General features: G+C 42.4%; 1 protein-coding gene across 2 annotated transcripts in view; it reads left to right on the top strand.

Moving 5' to 3' along the window:
* The window catches only part of LOC133114282 (protein kinase C beta type), a 93,659-nt gene that overhangs the window by 24,309 nt on the left and 50,601 nt on the right, over positions 1-18,749 (top strand). For both annotated transcript variants that reach the window (XM_061223524.1, XM_061223523.1), the window contains exon 3: positions 9,919-10,001. In XM_061223524.1, the coding sequence (XP_061079508.1) occupies positions 9,919-10,001 (83 nt within the window). The remainder of the gene's footprint in view (positions 1-9,918; positions 10,002-18,749) is intronic.

An 18,749-nucleotide genomic window follows, 5' to 3' on the forward strand; every position in this document is an offset into this window, starting at 1 on the left:
CGCCCAGGTTCAGTTTTCCAGAAAACGGGTCTCGACTCAGGAGGTGAAGGTGTCCTGGGCATGCGCAAAGGGGCATGACCGGAATTGGGGGATTTCAAAGGGCGTTCGGACTACCGTTGTTTTCAGGAGTGTGGCAGACTGTGAGCCGAGCCACGCGGAGGAAAGCGGCGGTGAGGTCGGCTTCGAAATGGAAATACTGCGGGTGACTCAGCCACCCCCCCCACCCCCGAGAGTCCCTGAGACCCCACCGCCGGCTCTCTGATATTTATACTCCTCTGCGTGGGCTGCTGCCCTCGCTTACGCAACTTTCTCTGATGAGAGCTAAAGGGACAAAAGGTGAAATTCGAATGTTTTGGAGAGCCGCTGAATCCGTCAGGGGCCTCCCTGATATAAGAGCGTAGATCCAGCTCTTTCAGCACTCTCGCCTGCTCTCTCTCTCCCCCTCTCATTTCTGTCAGCTGACTGACCATTAGATGACAGATTTTTTAAAAATCTCTTTTTACTCGATTCTACTCACCAGGGCCCAGTATTTTAAAACTTCTAATCTAGATCATAATTATCCAGATTTTGAAATACCTTTTTTTTGCTATCCCAGATCAGGTTTTGTCTTGGTTTTTCAAAGAATGTTCAGATAGGATCATTCTGATCAGGATGACAGAATCTAGTATTGCAGTCTGTGGATACGTCTCTCTGTTGGTCAGGATAATGCAGCATTTCATGAAGACAAACATACGCAAGTGCATGTTGGAAAATGTGTAATTCAGTTTGCATATCAGTCCTTGTAACTTGTATTGCTCACACGAGTGTGCCACGTTTCATTCATCAAACGCACCTAACTACAGACAACTATCCTAAATGAAGATGTCTGTTATAATACAGTAAATATGGTACTGTAGATGGGTTCCATTGGATAGATGGCCAATGGGATGGCCATCTATCAAGAACAAGGGTCGATGGACTGCGTTTCATTTGTTTTTAGCAAAACATAATAATATGGTGGACAATTAAAGACAGTCCACTAAAAGACATTTCTGAAAACATTTGACAGTTTGATTTGAGTTCTGTGTGCCAGGTGAGCTGCACTGACATGCAGTGTAAGGCTTCTTTACAGGATTTGTACGACAGGCCGGGACCACTCGTAAATGTTGTTCCTACCCAAGAAAAAATCTGAAATTAGAGAAAATTGTTGAATGCGGGAAGTTCTTGCTTCAAGAGATTTAAGCGATTTAAGAACAAATCTGTTCATACGAGTGGTTCTTGCATGAGGCCCAATGTCTCAGTGTCTTCACTTTAATTTTGCACTAATAAAAATGAATAAAACTGTAGCTAAAATAAAAAATAACTGTTTTGAGAGCATGTTTTTACTGATCAACTGTGTCTCATTAACCATCCAAGTGGTCCATCTGGGGTAGCATTTTCTGAGGAAGAACTATGACATTCTTGTTTTTGCCCATTAGGCAATTATTTTAGAATAGATACCAGAATATATTTTCAAATAATATCCCAAAGCATTTACAAAGGGTTTGTGTTAATTAATGTGCAATCACTGGATAAAGCAATTTATTAAAGATGTGCCATGTGTCCCACGTGTCCCTATATTAACCTTGAATCCACCCTGAATCCACCCTTTCAGTGGGATCAAGATTATCCTGATTTTTAGTATCAAACCTATCCTAATCTCCACCTATTTTGAAATACCCAAAACCAACATTTGATCTAGATTCTCGGTAGGATTAGATTACTAAATCCCAATTTTTACGATCAGATCACAGTTTTTAGTTTTTAAATACTCAATATTTTAGATTTTATCTTATCTGATGACTTTTTTTTTTTTTAAAGATATTTTTTAGGCCTTTTTCAGCTTTATTGGACAGTATATAGTATAGAGAGACAGGAAGAATGGGAGTGAGAGAGAGGGGAAGACATGCGATAAATGTCGGACGGTCGGATTCGAACCGCCGACATCGCGGCTCGCAATGAGCATGCAGTCAGTGCTCTACAGGCTGCGCCACCAAGACACCCCTTAGCTGATTACTTAAGGTTTTGAAATACTAGGCCCTGATCACCAGTATTGCTGGTTAGAGCACTCTAATGTTAGTATTGACAATTCTCCATACAGTTGAAGGTACAATATTTGAGTTTGATTCTTTTGAAAATTAATTGTGTGCTTTGAAGTACTGCATTATGGCAATGGATGTTCTGTATGATGATTTAGGCCCTCAAATTCCTATTGCCAACTGTTACTGAGCAGAGATGGAAGGAGTACAGGAATTGAGTATCTGGTCTGTCAAAGCAGAGGTCACCAACCCTTTTCCTGGAGACCTACCGTCCTGTAGGTTTTCACTCCAACCCTAACACAGTGCACCTCATTCAACAGCTAGAGAGCTCATCAAGCTGTTAATTGGTATAATCAGGTGAGCCTAGTGTGAAGGGTTGGAGTGAGAACCTACAGGATGGTAGATCTCCGGGAACAGGGTTGGTGGCCCCCTGGTCTTTTCACTGAAAAGCAGGACACGGCCCACTACTCCCGACTGCTCGCCTATTCAACAAAGTGGGGATTTGTTGCTGGGAATGGTGGACTTCAAACCAGAAGGCTGCAGATTCAAACCGTGAGGAGTACACACTAGCATATCCTCAAACAGGGTGCTTAGCTAGGGACCGCCTCAGTAAATATGTTGTCTGAAGGGATGCCAAGTAGATACTGGTGTGTGTAAGCCACCGTCGCTAAGAAGATATGATAAATGAACAGCAACTGTATTCCTGTGAGATGTGGTAAGATCTGGTCTCCATCAGCTGCAGGTGGGGGCCCTGAATTCCAAACGGGGCTTCAGTGACAGTAAACAAGGCATTATGTAAAGATGCTAATTACATTTTCCAATAAAACAAACACTCATTATCCGAAGCTGGAAGCGATGTCTGTTGAAGAGGTGCATGTCGCGAGTGTGTGTGTGTGTGCGCATGTGCATGTGTGACTTGTGTGCAGTCGCACTAGAGGATGTGTGTGTTTTTCAGAAGGATTAATATGGTGAAGCAGCGCACTAAAATGGCTCCCAGGGTAACGGTTTCGATTGGCCGTATGAAGATGTGCAAATCATACCCTATAAGAGCTTTCTGCTCGCGCTCGGATACAGCCAATTAAACACTTTAATTTCCCTTTTACACATCTCATTACAGACACAGCGAATGTGCAGTCACCCAGCTCCAGCATGGTTCTTGTCTTTTTTAAAACTAGTTTTTATCTCTTTTTTTTTTTTTATATTCCTCCTAGTTTGGAATACCCGTATGAATTTATGGACCCATTTAACAGTGCTAACCCAGGAGAGAGCAGACAAGCACACATTCTTTTACAAATATCCTGCCTTAATAAATTACATCAATTGTAATGATGGATTAATCAAATTGAAGAGAAATATATATATATGCTAAAAGGTGTATTGTAATTTGTGCAGAATATTCATTTTCAAACCGTGTATTCAGAATATTTTAGATTTTATATGTACACTGCACTAGTGTATTACCCGATTTACTCATTGTACTGTATAGTTTATTTTTTATTTTTATGAGGACGACTATGAATCACTATTATTAAATGATGAAACTTTTAAATTGATAATGACATGTTGTGACATCTGTTTTATACTATAGCCTACCGTAGCATGCTGTTGGGCAGTATTGTGCTTAAATCCCAGAGCTCAGTGGGGCAGGAAGACCGCTGGGTAGAGGAAGTGAGGGTTTGGTGTTTTTGGATAAATATCAGTTCCACTTCATTCACATCCTGGAGCGTTTAGGCAGGAGTTCACCCTGGCCACACTACACACAAATATTTCATCCGACTCCTCTGCCTTTTCACGTCTTCTGTCTGTGTATTTACAGAGCAAGTCCAGCTGTACTTGATTACACTGTTTTTATTTGCCTAATAAGCACCCAATTGCAATTATACAGTAGGCCACTGCCATCACAGCAACATCATCTGATGTTTATTTGTTTTGCAGATGCCCTATATTGGAGAAATATTGACTGTTTCCGACTTTAAAATAAAAAAATCATAACAATTTATTCAGTTGCATATTTTGTTGAAATATAACGTGTTCAGTATCCTGCTCAAGGATACAGTTATAATTGAAATTAATTCATTTGGCAAATGCTTTCAGCTGTAGCGAATTACAAGAGGTGCATGTTGTATGGGTTATAGAAACAGCAATAGAGCGAGTGATAAGAACTTAGAAGTTACACTCGATTCAGTGTCATTGTCAATATGTCTACCACTAGACTATACTGTATATAAAAGGAGAAACATATATTTTGCAATTGCAATCTACTTACCTTGTAGTATGCCTTTGTCCGCAGGTATTTTATGTGTATCAGTGTAAATCCCGGATGGGCCTACCTGATGAGTTCATAATCTATATAATGTATGTTCAACTATAACGCATTTAAAAAGCCCCTTGTTCCCCATTCTTATTTCAGTCACCCATTTTAGACTCATAATTTGGTTAGTGCATAGTTGCCGTGTTAACGCATGATTCTTCTGTAAATATTGATATTCCAAGGCTATTTTAAATTACAATGTGGGATGACCCAGACCTGAACCACAGAAAAATAATTATTCCTGTTTCTTTGAGCTAATTGCCTTTCAGTGTTTTTCTGTTGTTTATTGATCTTTTTTGTTGTTTATTGATCATAATATTTTCAGAGTCATTGCTAGTATTGGGACATTCAGATAGAAAGTGCTTAATTTTAATGAAAAATCAAAAAGTCACGTTCTAGCTAGCTTTCTCCACATGAGAACATTAAAAGAGAAATCACTCCTAGTTTTGATCAGAAGTGTCATAATACAATTATTAATACATTTGCGTTATTATTGTGACTTAGCATATTATGGCAAAGATTCCTTTTTTTATCAGATTGCAAGTGAATTGGTGTAAAACAGATTTTGAAATGTCCTCTATTCCATGGACTTGTTTGACCACTGATGACAAAGGGTCCGTTGAATCGTTTGCTCAAAGAGGCGACCAAGCCTGCTCAGATTTCTGATGTTTCTAATGCGTAAACCAGTCATTTTTTTTGGGTGAATACTGCCAAAAGAAAACAGATTGTGTGTGTGTGTGAGTGCGTGTGTGTGTGTGCGCTTGTGTGCACAAGCATGATGTGTGTGAGAGAATGTGGAAGAGTGTGTACATGCACATATGTGCGCCCATGTGTGTGGGTGTGAATAATCAGGTCAATCTTTTTTTATCTACGTGCAGTATTGAAAACCCCGTTTCCTGAAGGTAGCAGATTCACTTGATGGTACGGTATGTGTGCTTTAAACAGGCAGTAACTGGGAATGTGTATTCCATGCAAAGTCGCTCCTTAATCAAATGGTTACTGTACTTCACCATGTACAATAACCTATTTGTCCACATTTTTGATCCCTCTGGACCTTTGACTTTGTCTATTTATTTAACTAAATTTCAAATGAATATAAATGTAATATTGAAATGGATTAGTAAATTCATTTTTTGAGAAATACATTTTTTTGTTGTCACCTCAGACTTTGAGCCTGCCACTATAAAGACTGCATGTGCATACAAGAACATAGTCGTGTTTAATCATGCTGTTCAGCCCCTCTCACCTTGTAATTTTACCGACTGTCTAGAGAGTACACAACACTGTGTCAGGCCTGGTCTTGAATGCACCGAGGGTCCCCTTCTCTGCGTGCCCGACACAGCTGCTCCATGTATTAACAGCACTCTGTGTGGGGAAAAAGCCTCCCAGCATCAAATCTATCAGGAACTCATTTCCACCTATGACTTGTTCTCCAGACAGATCTCAGATTGAAATAACCTGCAGTGCATAATCCATTTAACCTCCGGGGATCCTGTGTCCTCAAACGAGGACATTACATTTTTGGCTTTCCTGAGTGAGCTCTGTACAGTATTTCCCCTTAACATAAGGGACGTTCAGTCCAAATTAAATACAATATATATTTTCGTATACATACGTTACAACATGTTTTTGCCATCCAAGATACTTGTATTGTGTAAAAAAAAGAAAAGAAAGGAAAAAAGAAAAGTCAAATCCTTGTTTTTCTCCTGGGTCTCAGGAGGTAAAGATTAAAGACCGGGGCTGTTGGGACGCTCATGCGATGAGAACAGTGTGAGTGGTTTAGTATTGGATCCTGGCTGTGACTGTGGGCGCTAATGTACCATGGCTGCTCATAAGTGGCCACACCATCATCCAGGGAGGGAGGGAGGGATTTCGGCTGTTTTTGTTTTCCTCCTCTCATCAAATAAGAATGGGGGCACATTTCAATCACTTATTTTTCTCCTCTTTTTTTCCTTTTCTTTACCGCTGACCCGGAACTCGCTCCACTATCTTTAAGTCCAGCGTGTTAGAAGTAGATCTTTCCTTTGAGAAAGAAAACATCAGTGCATCCTTTGCGTTAGTATTGTTTTGGAAAACCTGACGTATAAATGATTGACATGCGGATTCCGATCTGCCACACATCTACCACGTGACTGACATGGCTTTGAACTGACGTTTTGAAGGAGCGAGCCATTTGCCTGATTCGCATTTTCTCAACTTCGCCGGGTTTACTTATTTTTCCTATCCTCTCCTGATTGGTGGAGCTGGGTGAAAGAAAGGGAGAAAGAAAAAGATAAAAGAAGAGAAACATAAGGGAGTGGAATGAGCCCCATGTCACCTGGTCGGTCAGGTGCCTGTAGTCTGTCTGCAGCTGCTGTTCCTCCGCTCCTACACATTGCCTGCATAGGCCAGCTAGGGGACTGCAGAGAATATAAGTCCTGGCTGGAAGGATACACCCATTATGATTTTATATACATGCCTGCAGTGCCCACAAGTGCTCATGGGAAATGTAGTTTACAGCAAAGGTTGCGGAGTAACTTTTTTTGCCGATTGAATTCGCTCATGCAATGCGCTTCAGTGCAGCTCTACGCCCCGTTGTGTCGAGGTGATGTATAGCTGTCCCGTAATGACATATTGGAGAAGCCAGTGGCCTTTCTTCAATTAACTTTGCTGAGCCTTTCCTTTCCTGACCTCATTAAGCCCCTTCCTTAATTGACCTGGTTAAGCATTGCTCTACAGTGCTGACAGAAGGGTGAGGGTGTTCGTCCTTGAGAATGGACAGGCTTGTTCTTCACAGAAAACATACAAGGTGCACTCTGTTCTCTTCTCTCTTTTCAACTTTCTCTACCTTGTTGGTTACATAAACAATGCCGATTCCTGGGCTTCAAAATGGATTCCTATCCCCCCGCTGATTTCTGTGTTGTCTAAATCCCCCTTTTTGTTGCCGCCAGGAAATGGCTGAATTGACTCTCTATATGATGGTTAAGTAGCTTCTTGACCAAACACCCATTAAAGCTATGTAATGGGATCTCATCTCCTTATCACTTCCTCTGATTATGACTGCTGTGATGTAACCACGATTTTATAAGCATCTGCCCTCAATTATGAGCATTATCACAGTTCCATCTGTGTGTGTGTGTGTGTGTGTGTGTGTGTGTGTGTGTGTGTGTGTGTGTGTGTGTGTGTGTGGGCCAAATGTGAGATAATGTTAATGCGTGTACTCCTTATGTGTGTTCAAGCATATGTATACAGCATATACATATACACACGCATGTGTGTACTGGTCCATTTGACTTGCTGTCTGACTTGTCATTTGAGAGAATTTTAGAACGGCTATACGTTCTGCTGTCAGAAGCGGAACATTTTTCCTGCAGTAATTGAATTTGTGATACAGTGTCCGGATGACTCATTGCGGTCCATTATCACGCTGCCTGTCTCCCCATGGGCAGCTTCTCCATGCTGCAGGGCTGTTGAACTGCATTTATATTTAATTTCCTGGTTAATAATGAAACCCAAATTCTGTCTCTCACGATGGCCTTTTAAACGGGCTTCTCGTGGCTCTGTATGGCTATTGTAAACGAGGCAGGAGGAATTATGATGGCTTTTTGACTCTGATTGGGCCATTCCGGTCTGATTCATGATTCTCATCAGAATTATTTATGTGAGGTCATGTCATTTTATACATTTCATTTTTTATTTTATTTACTTGTCCACAATTGGACTTGTAGTGAGCCCTGTTCGACACAATAAGATATAAAACCTCAAATATGAGCCCACAGTAAAAATAAATCTAAGGAAAATTGTCTGTCTGGACATAACTGCAAATTTGAATTGACCACATGGGGGATGCTGATTGGCCACTGTTGGTAGCTGTTGGTCATTTTTGTATGGACAATTTATAAAATACGGACATTTTCTAAATTGTTCGTAGGTGCGATTTTAGGAAACGATTGTGCTCACATTTAGGATGGATTCCAGGCCCTGGACACCTGACAGGTTTTTGCGGTTTCCTTTCGATCGTCAGACAATGTGAGCCTTGGAAACGGGCATCGATTGAGCCAATCAATGCCCTCCGTGCATGGCTGCTGAAGCCCTCCAGTGCTGCAGTCTGACCCCCTGGGCCTCCACTCCTTCTGTGGCTGATTAGATGCGTGCAGTATAAGTGCACAATAAGTACCCTCTTCCACACACACTCACTCATGCACGTTACACACACACTTGCTCATGTACAATACACACACACACACCCACTCACTCACTCATTTACGCCAGAGCAGACCCCAACACTGAAATCACAATTTGAACAGTCAAAATAAGAAATTGAAAAATTAATGTTTCAGTGCAGATATCCATCTCTCACTCCCATGCACACTCACTCGCACTCTCTCTCTCTCTCTCTCTCTCACACACACACACACACACACACACACACACACACACACACACACTTTCTCTCTCTCTCTCTCTCCCCCCCTCTCTGTTATAGTGGGGTGGAGATGGGCATTAGGGAGGTGTAGATTACATATGGGGAACCTCTGCAGTGTGTCAGTGTGACAGGCTCCTCATGTACTGTAGCTCACAGGCTCAGAGTGCTATGGGGAGAGGGCTCCCATGGCCTGGGTACTGTATGGTGGCCCCTGATAGTGGCCCCTGATAGTGGAGGGACTCCATTATCAGTGTGAGAGTCATCATCTCCCCCACCCTGGAGTCAAACACAGCCCTCCAGTTTAATGCCAGGCCCCCTCTCCAGGGAGCCAGGGAGTTAACCAGTCAGGCCAGCTCTGGGTAAAGGCCCTCATCCTAACAATAGATCAAACTCTGTCTCACTAACAATAGCTCTAAAAAGCCTAATTCTCTTCTATAGACCCCCCCCCCCCCCCCCCCCCCCCCCCCATTGTGATAAATCAATGTGAAATCAAAAGGGAGACCAGACATTTTGCATGTTCAAATTTAGCCAACAATACACTGTGTGACTACAGGCTTGGAACATCTGCGAGGTGCCCCTGGTTTGTAATCGGTTGTAAATGGGTGTTTTTAGCGGAATCCATACAGGCAACACTATGTTTAGGGAAAAATTAGGCTAAAGTCACCCGGACTGTTTGTTCTCCATTCTCTGACTCAGAGAAGATTCTGGAAAGGGTTGTTGGACCAATTTTCACTGACTTATCTTCCCTGGAACACAAATTAGCCTCCATAAAACACTCATTCTGCCTAAAATCATCTGTGAATTAGATCTTTAATATTCCCAGTAACAAAATTTGCAATGTGCTAATGTCTTAAAAGAAATAAATAAAATGAATGCCGGCTCATGACCAGAACAGGTTCTGTAAATGTGCAGGGTGTAGGCTACATGTAAATTGTGTGATTTTCCATGACTGCAGTTTGACAGTTGGTCCTTGTGTCTCCTTCCTTATTCAGCTTTTTGTGTTTGTGTTTGTGTTTGTGTTTGTGTTTGTGTTTGTGTGTGTGTGTGTGTGTGTGTGTGTGTGTGTGTGTGTGTGTGTGTGCTGTGCTGCTCTTATCTTTTGCCTTTGGATGCTCTGACCATATCCTACTCCTCTCTGTTTGCAGTGTGCTGCTTTGTGGTGCATAAGCGCTGCCATGAATTTGTCACCTTCTCCTGTCCTGGTGCAGACAAGGGGCCTGCTTCCGATGTGAGTAAAACACCGTACCCTGAATTTGTGTGTGTGTGTGTGTGTGTCTGTATGTAAACTGATCACTTTGCACTTGGAGAACTAGCTAGCCTCATAGACACCCTGATACCACAGATACCCAGGTGCCATAGATACTCATGTAACCTAGGTACCCAGGCACCATAGATGCCCAGATGCCATTGTCCTCGATGGCCTTTCATGTTCTGTAACTGAAAGCTGGAGCAATGCCCGTGTAGAGTACGCTTTGGGGGCCTCTGCAGCGGGTGTCTGCTCTGACGACACGGTGCGCAGCCGACCCCCAGCTGTGCCACCACCAGAGACGGGGGCGTGTTGTCAAGGTGCTCGGCAACGCCGTGTGCGTTAGGAGGACCGGGTGACGGTGCCCGCCTGCCATCTGCCACCTCATACCTCTCACCTGGCACCTGGTGGCTGGCGGGGGCCCAGCCGGGGGTTCTGGAAAGGCCTGTCGACACCCGCCAAGGCTTGGAACCAGTCCACCATTCCGCTGAGCACACAGACAGAAATATAAACCCTTAAATAAAGGCCTTGCTGTGGCTGTTAATTAGTTGTGGCTGTGCCTTAGCAATGCTAAAGGTGCACTGCAGCTATGTTACGTAGCTTTGACTATAGCTGTGTTGTGACTGTGTTATAGCTGTTCCGCTCTACTAAGAGAGCAGACCGTCTGCCCCACTTTACTCAGACAATGTGAGAGCAGGGAGGGCTCCATGTAGAGATGGGGTCACTCACAGCACACAGTCCCATGGCTGGGAGTCTAACCCCTGGCTGGACCGGGAATTTGTATGTAGGTTGAGATTAACCAGCTCCATGGACTGTGTGACCCACACTCGCCTTCATAGCCGTACTATTGTGGGGTTTCCATCCGACCAGTTGTATGCTAATTTTTAATTTGAGCATAAATAAACCTGTGGAAACACCAGAAATTTGAAAAGAAATATTGCAAAAACATTTTTAAGCCTTGCCGAGGTGAAAAATTGAGGTATCGATAAAGATGAGATGCAATAAAGGGTGACGGAAATAGATTTTTCAAATAAATGGGGACATGATGGGGACCTAAGTCACATGCTTCCGCTCCAGAACGCACACAAAACTGCCACTGACCCAGCTACCTATTACGTATTCTTGTTGCTTCTTCTCAATATTTGCTTCTTCTGAATATTTGTTGAACAGTCTTTGATGGAAACGCTCTAAGTTGCATTTTCTTGTCAACATTTCAGAAAGCATTTCAGCTTAAGATTTGCGAAAAATTTGGATAGAAACATAATTTATGACTATGTTGTGCTCAGGCTATGCTATTACTGTGTTAAAACTATTATGGCAGATGTATACTGATATGTACTGTATGTTGTATGGCTTTGTTAAACTTGTGTTAGAATTAGGGCTGGGTGATATGGCCAGAATATCATATGATATTTTTCATATTATGGAAAATATGATGGTATTCTGGCAGGGTTTGCTGCTCCAATGCGAATTGCACAAGAACTGAGATGTGATGTAACTGTAGAAAAATAAGGACTATTTTTATTAGCAACATGAGCACTGAATGGTGTGAAACACTGAATAACATTTAAAAAAATGGGCTAGTTAACATAACCTAACATAACCTGATAATGTGTGCACCCTGCAGATATTACTATACAAAATATTCTCACAAAATAAAATAAAATAAATGTTATTCAGCAATAAAAAAAACAAGGTTACTCACAGTTCCACCCTTTGCAGTAACACGCTGATTGCAGCGCTTGAATATGACACTTCTGTGTGCAGTGTCTGATTTCTGGAAGCGGAACCATTTTCACAATGTTGACATGGCCCCAGTTTTCTGGTCCCAGACCTAGAGGAGACTGAGAAGTTTCGCTGACAGTGCCATTTGGCTCCGACTCCCTGTGTTTCCATGAATGTCTCTGCACTTGTTTGCAATGTCACATCACGGTTTTCAACGAAGTGGTGCGTGTTTCATTCCAAAGGGACAATGTTTAGGATTACATCGCAAAATGTTTATCGTACTGTTGCAATGTGCGACAGAAAACAAAAAACTGCTGTCTAACAGCATTGCAAATCTGCATACCTGTGTCATAGGTGTGGTATGGCTATGTTGGCTTTGTTAACACTGGGTTACCACTGTCTTGTTGCTGTTTGGATTTGCTTGATAGATTTATTACACTTCTGTTCTATCCATTCTACCTTTACACCTTGCTAGAGGATGGGCTCCCCCTCTCTAGCTGGGTTCCTCCTGAGATTTCTTCCCATCAGGGAGCTTTTTAATCTCATGTGCTTTCTGTCTGGGTGTTTGGGCCTGGTGTTTCTCCGGTTTTCTCTTCTCCTATGCCTAAAGCGTCTTTTTGTCTCCTGTGAAAAAGTGCTGTACAAATAAAAGTGAACTGAATTGCTTACGCTGGGCTGTGTCTGTATTGGGGCTGTAGTAGTCTTCTCGCAGTGCTCTGATTCCAGGCCCCGTGCTGCTCTGAGTTCCTTCCCCCATATGTACGCCCTGCATAATTTAGCGGCTTGGTGCCGGAGAGGCGAAACTGAAGCCGGTCAGGCCCGTAGCGGCCAGCGTGTTGGGCGTGACCTCGTCGGGAGTGTTGCTATGGCAACGTGCTCACACCCAGACTCCCCACCCCTAGGATTCTGCACCAGCTGATGTGGCAGGGCACACCCACAATCAGATAGCAGGGTTACCTGCTTTAGCTGTGCTGGTGCTGAATTATCAGTCTCGCCCTGCCGCCAGTGTTCTGCCTCGACCGATCCGTTTTTCACATTTCTGTGGAACACGACCTGACAGGCCCTGAGTAGGAGTGTTGATCTTGGATTAGTTTTATATTTCAGCTCATAACAGAGTTATGAAGTTAGAATGTTGACAGGGGAAACCTGATCCCAGATCAGCTCCTAATCTGATGGGTGTCTTTTCCTGGAAGCGCTGGGTTCAGTGGTTAGGGATGCAGCCTCAGACCAGGCTTAGCGGGGTCGAGTACATACTCCGCTATTAATTAAGCACCCACTGAGCGGGCTTTTAAGCCAAACTGCCCCACAGGTATCCCGCAGCATGAGCAGATAATGTGCTAGATGTTAGCACTTCTAGTTACTATGGATAAGGAAATCCAACAAGGAAAAGGACAACTCCGAACAGGGGGGTGTCAAACTCAGTTCCTGCTGGGATGCAAGGCTGTGCTGTGCTCTGCTGTTCCTCTAATTCCCCCCTCACTGAGTTGCTATTCTAATTAGCCATTTATTAACCTAGTCATCCGTGCATTCACTTCAATGTGTTTCCCCTGTGTTGCCATGAAACATTTTTTACAGCAGATGGGAATAATATGACATTAGTAAGTGGTGTGTAATATACAATAAAAATATTACAAAAAAGTAACTGTGAGAAGCCCCTGTCTTATTGATTTGCCTAAGTAGTCTGTCATTAAAAGAAGGAACCAGAAATATCACCTGTAGAAAGTGAGTTTGACATGGCTGATCCGATTACTCCATGTCTCGCTGATGCTGATACCGGTAGACAAACATAATAACTTATTCATGAATTCATAAAGTACCTTCATACAGTGTTTTTAGCTCAGATTGCAGCCAGTAAAACAAGTGCTGACAATAGTCTAGTGCAGTCCGTAAGTATTTTATCATTATCATTGTATTTATGGTATAATTTCTGTTCTTTTGGCTCAGCATTGGATTTGAAATGAAATGAATATGTGCTTATAGTGCCTACTGCCACCTTCAATTTGAGGGTGTTTACATCCATGTCGGGTGATCTGTGGAGGAATTACATGCCTTTTCATACAGTATATTGCACAGATTTCCTTTTGAGTCTGCTATTGGCATTTGTCAACATGGACCAGAGTTTTGCCAATGAAAGTCAAGGAGGCCGTTATGAGGCTGAGACAAAAGAAGAAACCGTGAAAGACATAGCCAAACAATAGGCTTACTGAAACAAACTGTTTGGAACATCATTAATAATAAAGAGAACACTGGAACACTGGTGTCTGTTTGGGATCATTGCCTTGTGTGGGATGAATCACTGTCCGAGGAGTTTGGAGGCTTTTGATTGAACTTGAGCAGATAAGATGCTTTTGTATACTTCAGAATTCATTACACATTACATAATTCAGTCACATTATCAATGAAGTGAGCCAGCCAGCCCCTGTGGAAGCCATACGTGCCCAAACTATAACACCCCCACCACCATGTTTCACAGATGAGGGGGGTGCTTTGGCTCTTGGGCAGTTCCCTTTCAGCCTCCACACTTTTCTCTTGCCATCACTCTGATACAAGTCAATCTTGGTCTCATCTATTCATAAGACCTTTTCCAGAACTCTGCAAGCTCCTTTAGCCAAAACTGTAACCTTTTTTCTGGTAGTGTAGCCTCTGTCAATCAGCTTGTGAAGTGTTCTGCTGAGTAGTCGCTGACACATCTACCGTATGCCTGCCTGCTGAAGAGTGTTTCTGACTTGTCTGACAGGTGTTTTTCTTCATTATGGTGATTAACTGTAGAGGCCTTCCTTGGCCTACCAGCCCCTTTGCAATTACAGAGCTCACCAGTGCTCTCTTTCTTCTTAATGATGTTTCATTTTAAGCCTATTGTTAGGCCTATGTCTCTGACTGTTTTGTCTTATTTATCAGTCATAATGGCTTCCTTGACTGTCATTCTCACAACTCAATGAGGTAAGATTTTTGTGTTAAAACATTGTTACAAGACCGCTGTAAATCCCTTCCTATCAATGAAAAAGGCTTGCTGACATGTTGACTCACCCTCTGCCTGTGTTTTTCGTCCCTCAAGTCGGGTTTCAGAATATACAGTTAAGGGACTGACACATTGTATAACTGTACAATAATTCAAGCTCATTGGTTGAAAATTGGTTCTAATTGCCACAACCAATGGCGTTGGGGTGTGTTAACGTCAGTGATATCATAGAGAAGGGGGAGGGATTAGCAGTGTCGTGATTTGAGGGTGTTTGTTGCAGCAAGTCCTCTATTGACCGTTAGAAGTCCGAAATTACCTATTGTAAATGTGACAGTCTGCACAACCTCATATTCATTGGTACATTTCAAATACAGAGCCAAAAGAACAGAAATTGTACCACTGTCCACATATTTACGGACTGCACTGTACTTTTGAAACGTTTGAAAATTACAAAAGGGATTAGGTTAGAACAACTGGAAGTAAAAAATGATCTATAAACCAAATTAAACGGATGAGCTCTTGGTTTCATTAAAGAATGTAGATTTCACATCTGTGATCTACTGTGTTCAATAGGGTTAGGTTTAGGTTGTTCAAGTTCTATGGTTTAAGATTGTAAGAAGAAAGCCATAATTTTTGTGCCTTACCTTTGGTGCATAAAGAAGGCTAGCTACTACACTTCTGAGGTTGAATTGCAGCTGATATCTTATGGTGGGTGCTTAGGCACCTGGGGGGGGGGGGGGGGGGGGTGTTAAGGAAGCAGACCATCTCCAATTTCCTCCACTCACTTTCACTACCAGTGAGACACCCACAATCATATTGCAGCTCACCTGGCTGCCAGGTGAATACAGGGCAGGACAATTATATTTGTGAAAACACTTTTTTTTATGGTTGGCTTTGGGGACTGCAAGGATTGATACACAAATATAGACAGTTTTATGCGACTCCATCCAAGTAAGTGGAGCATCAGCATCAGAGCTGACTTAAAGAGGAACCTCCTATTGGTCTCTGGAGAACCATCAGTAGGTTATTTCACAGTTATGATTTAGCATGAATGTCTATGAAGGGCTTGACATGAAAAAAGCTACTCTTTCTCACGTCAGCTTCTAACATTAGCTGCAGAGACGTTCCAAGAATTGCTTATTGGTCTCATCTATCCATAACTTCCAAGAAGTGCTAGGCATGTTCAACACTTTCAGTCCTGTAGGGCTCATCTTAAGTTAAATTAATTGATTATTTTATGTTTGACCTATTAAGAAAATTGCCACTTTGAGAGAAAAATGTTATGACTATGACTTTGCAGCTTTTAATTTATTCCACAAGCTATGAATAGTGCATTTGTTTTTTTGTTTTTTTATAAAGAAAATGTATTTTATAAGACATTATGGCGTATACATTTGTAGACATTATGACATTTCCACAGTCCAAGATGTTTCGCATTGGTTATTTTCTAATGAAAATGATTCTTCTTCAAAAAATGGTTGCATCTGCGTTGAATGTTGTTTCCGAGTTACTTCAGAATAAGGTTCTGTTTTATTAGCCATTGGCTGAAATAAGTTCACCTTTAATAAAACCTTTTAAATTAAAATACATTTCATTGTGTGTAATTCTGTCTCCATGTCTGCTTCCGCTAACCTATAAAGACTCTTAAAAACCCCATGAGGGGACAATGGTTTTAATGAGGAGGCTAATCTTACATGACACCCTGTTATTAAATTACACTGTAGCCTGTGACACCCCCTGGTTGCGGTCTCCGCCTGTGTAAACCCACACGTTTTTGTTTAAAGAGACGTGGCAGTAGCAGTACATTAGAGGAGAAATGGGGGTTTAAATATAGTCAATGTCATAGGCAGCAGAGCCGCCGCTTTGCATCGGCGAACTTCAAAGGGAATCATTTAGGGCCAATTATAGAACTGGGCTAATTAGTTGGTCGCTGTGGGATTTCCACCCGTGCGATACTTTTTCTGAAGGATCCTACATTTAGCTGTACCCACGCCACACCACCATTTTAAATGGCTTCGGCGTGCTCCTCAGTTACTGGAAATGTCAGGTGAGGGTGTTCACTACTTCACTACTTCTAATGTCAGGTGAGGGTGTTCACTACTTCACTACTTCTAATGTCAGGTGAGGGTGTTCACTCACTACTGACCTCTGACCTTTCAGCACGTTCTGTTTGGGACTTTTAGTCGAGGTACTGACTACTATGAGAAGAAATATCACAAAGACATCCTGTTAATAATATACTGTATTTAGCCTGCATTTATGGATGATTCGCTGTACTGTAGGTGGGTACATTCTCTAGAACAGGGATAAACAACTCATGGCCCTTGACGGCTGAACTGCTGTTTCTTTCCACCCTCCCTTTACCTAGGAGTCAGATTACCCTGGGAAAAGAAAACCAGGGCTGGATTCACAGGCCAAAATTGATAATCCCTGCTCAAGAGCGTCTCCAGAGAAGTCTTCCAGAACCTATTGACATTTCAAACCTACTTTGCCAGGTTATTCCCTCTATAGGGTCTCGTGGTTTCAATGATGATTATGATCGTCCGTATTTAACATGAAATCTGGCAAATCTAGAAAAACATCCTATTTCATTGAAATGCGTTTCATTTGAAGGGACCTGCTGTTTGAAACTATGCATTTGGATGTTTCTTTAACACTAAATGTCATAATTCAATCCACTGATTCTCACTGAGTGGCCCAAAGTAGTGAACATCCAAACATCTGCCTGTATGTACTTGAGTCAAGCCACTGTATAACAACATGCTAAAGCAACAGGCTGCTGCTACTGCCGCTAAACCCTCAAAAAGCTTCAAGCTCACCAGTCACATAGTGTTAAAGATGACACCAAGCTGATTCATTTCACTGTAGGCATAATTTAGTTATTATTATTTCAGATTTGTGGCCATTCCAATTTGTTTTGAAAGCAGTCCTGGAGCTATCTCTGATTCTTTTGAACTACGAACTACAACATGTTCAAAAGATACAGCTCTCCATATGCAAGGCCCCCTTGTTCATCCCATGCTTTCCCTGCTTACACAGCTCCCAAGAAAATGTTATAAATACATGTCTTTTAGTAATAAGTAAAGAGTAATCAGGAAAAAGAAACCAGAGAAATCCAAAATCAGGAAAAAATAAAACAATTAGTGAATCTTATACTGTAGGGCCCTGTTCTCGCTATGCAGCTGTTCACTTGGAACTTGTTTGCATGCATATGTATGTGCCTGTGTGTGTTAATTCATGTATCTCTTAGCCCTAGTCTTTAGCTAACCAAAATAAGGCAGTTACTGTCTCTGCTTGTTTACAACACCCCTTTGTTAATGTCTGTGGCTGCCAAACTAATAATTAAGCTAACAAAAGTTACTTAGTCCCAATTAAAGACAGGATGGAACAGCCACCCACTTGCACAGTCTCTGTCTCTCTCTGGTTTTACCCTCAGTCTCTGTTCCTCCATAATTGTCTCTCTTCTACCCCCCTCGCCCTCGCCCTCGCTTTCTCTCTCTCTCTCGGTCGTGTTCGGTGGTAGCTGTTTCCTGATTCTTGTCTTGGTCAGGTGATGTCCTGTAGTAGCTGCAGTATCACTGCTGGACCTGTGCTTTCAGGTCCCAATTAGCTACACCCCTCGCCCCCGCCTCAACACCCACGCAAACGCTAACAGCAGCTCACAGGAAGGCATGCAGAAGAATGCTGTAATGTACTTTTTATTTAACAGTACAAACGCACAGACACATACCCATATACATACACATACAGTCCACACACATTTGACTATTAGAGGAAAAACAAGCATAACCTCTCAGGACTACCTGTCCTTGTCTAGTAAAGCACCTTGCCAGGTCTCACCTTGGTTCACCATTTCTCACTATATCCGTATCATATCATATCTCTCCATATCCATATCCCTCCATGTCCCCACAGGTCATCACAGCTCGTCATCTCTCGACACACATCACCACGACTCATCATATCCCGCCACGACTCGCCGTGTCTTGCCGTGTCTAACTCGGGGCCGCCCACGGCCCCCCCCTGCTCTCCTCACTCCTCATAAT

Source organism: Conger conger, chromosome 16 (genome assembly GCF_963514075.1).
Source record: "Conger conger chromosome 16, fConCon1.1, whole genome shotgun sequence".
Classification (NCBI taxonomy): Eukaryota; Metazoa; Chordata; class Actinopteri; order Anguilliformes; family Congridae; genus Conger; species Conger conger.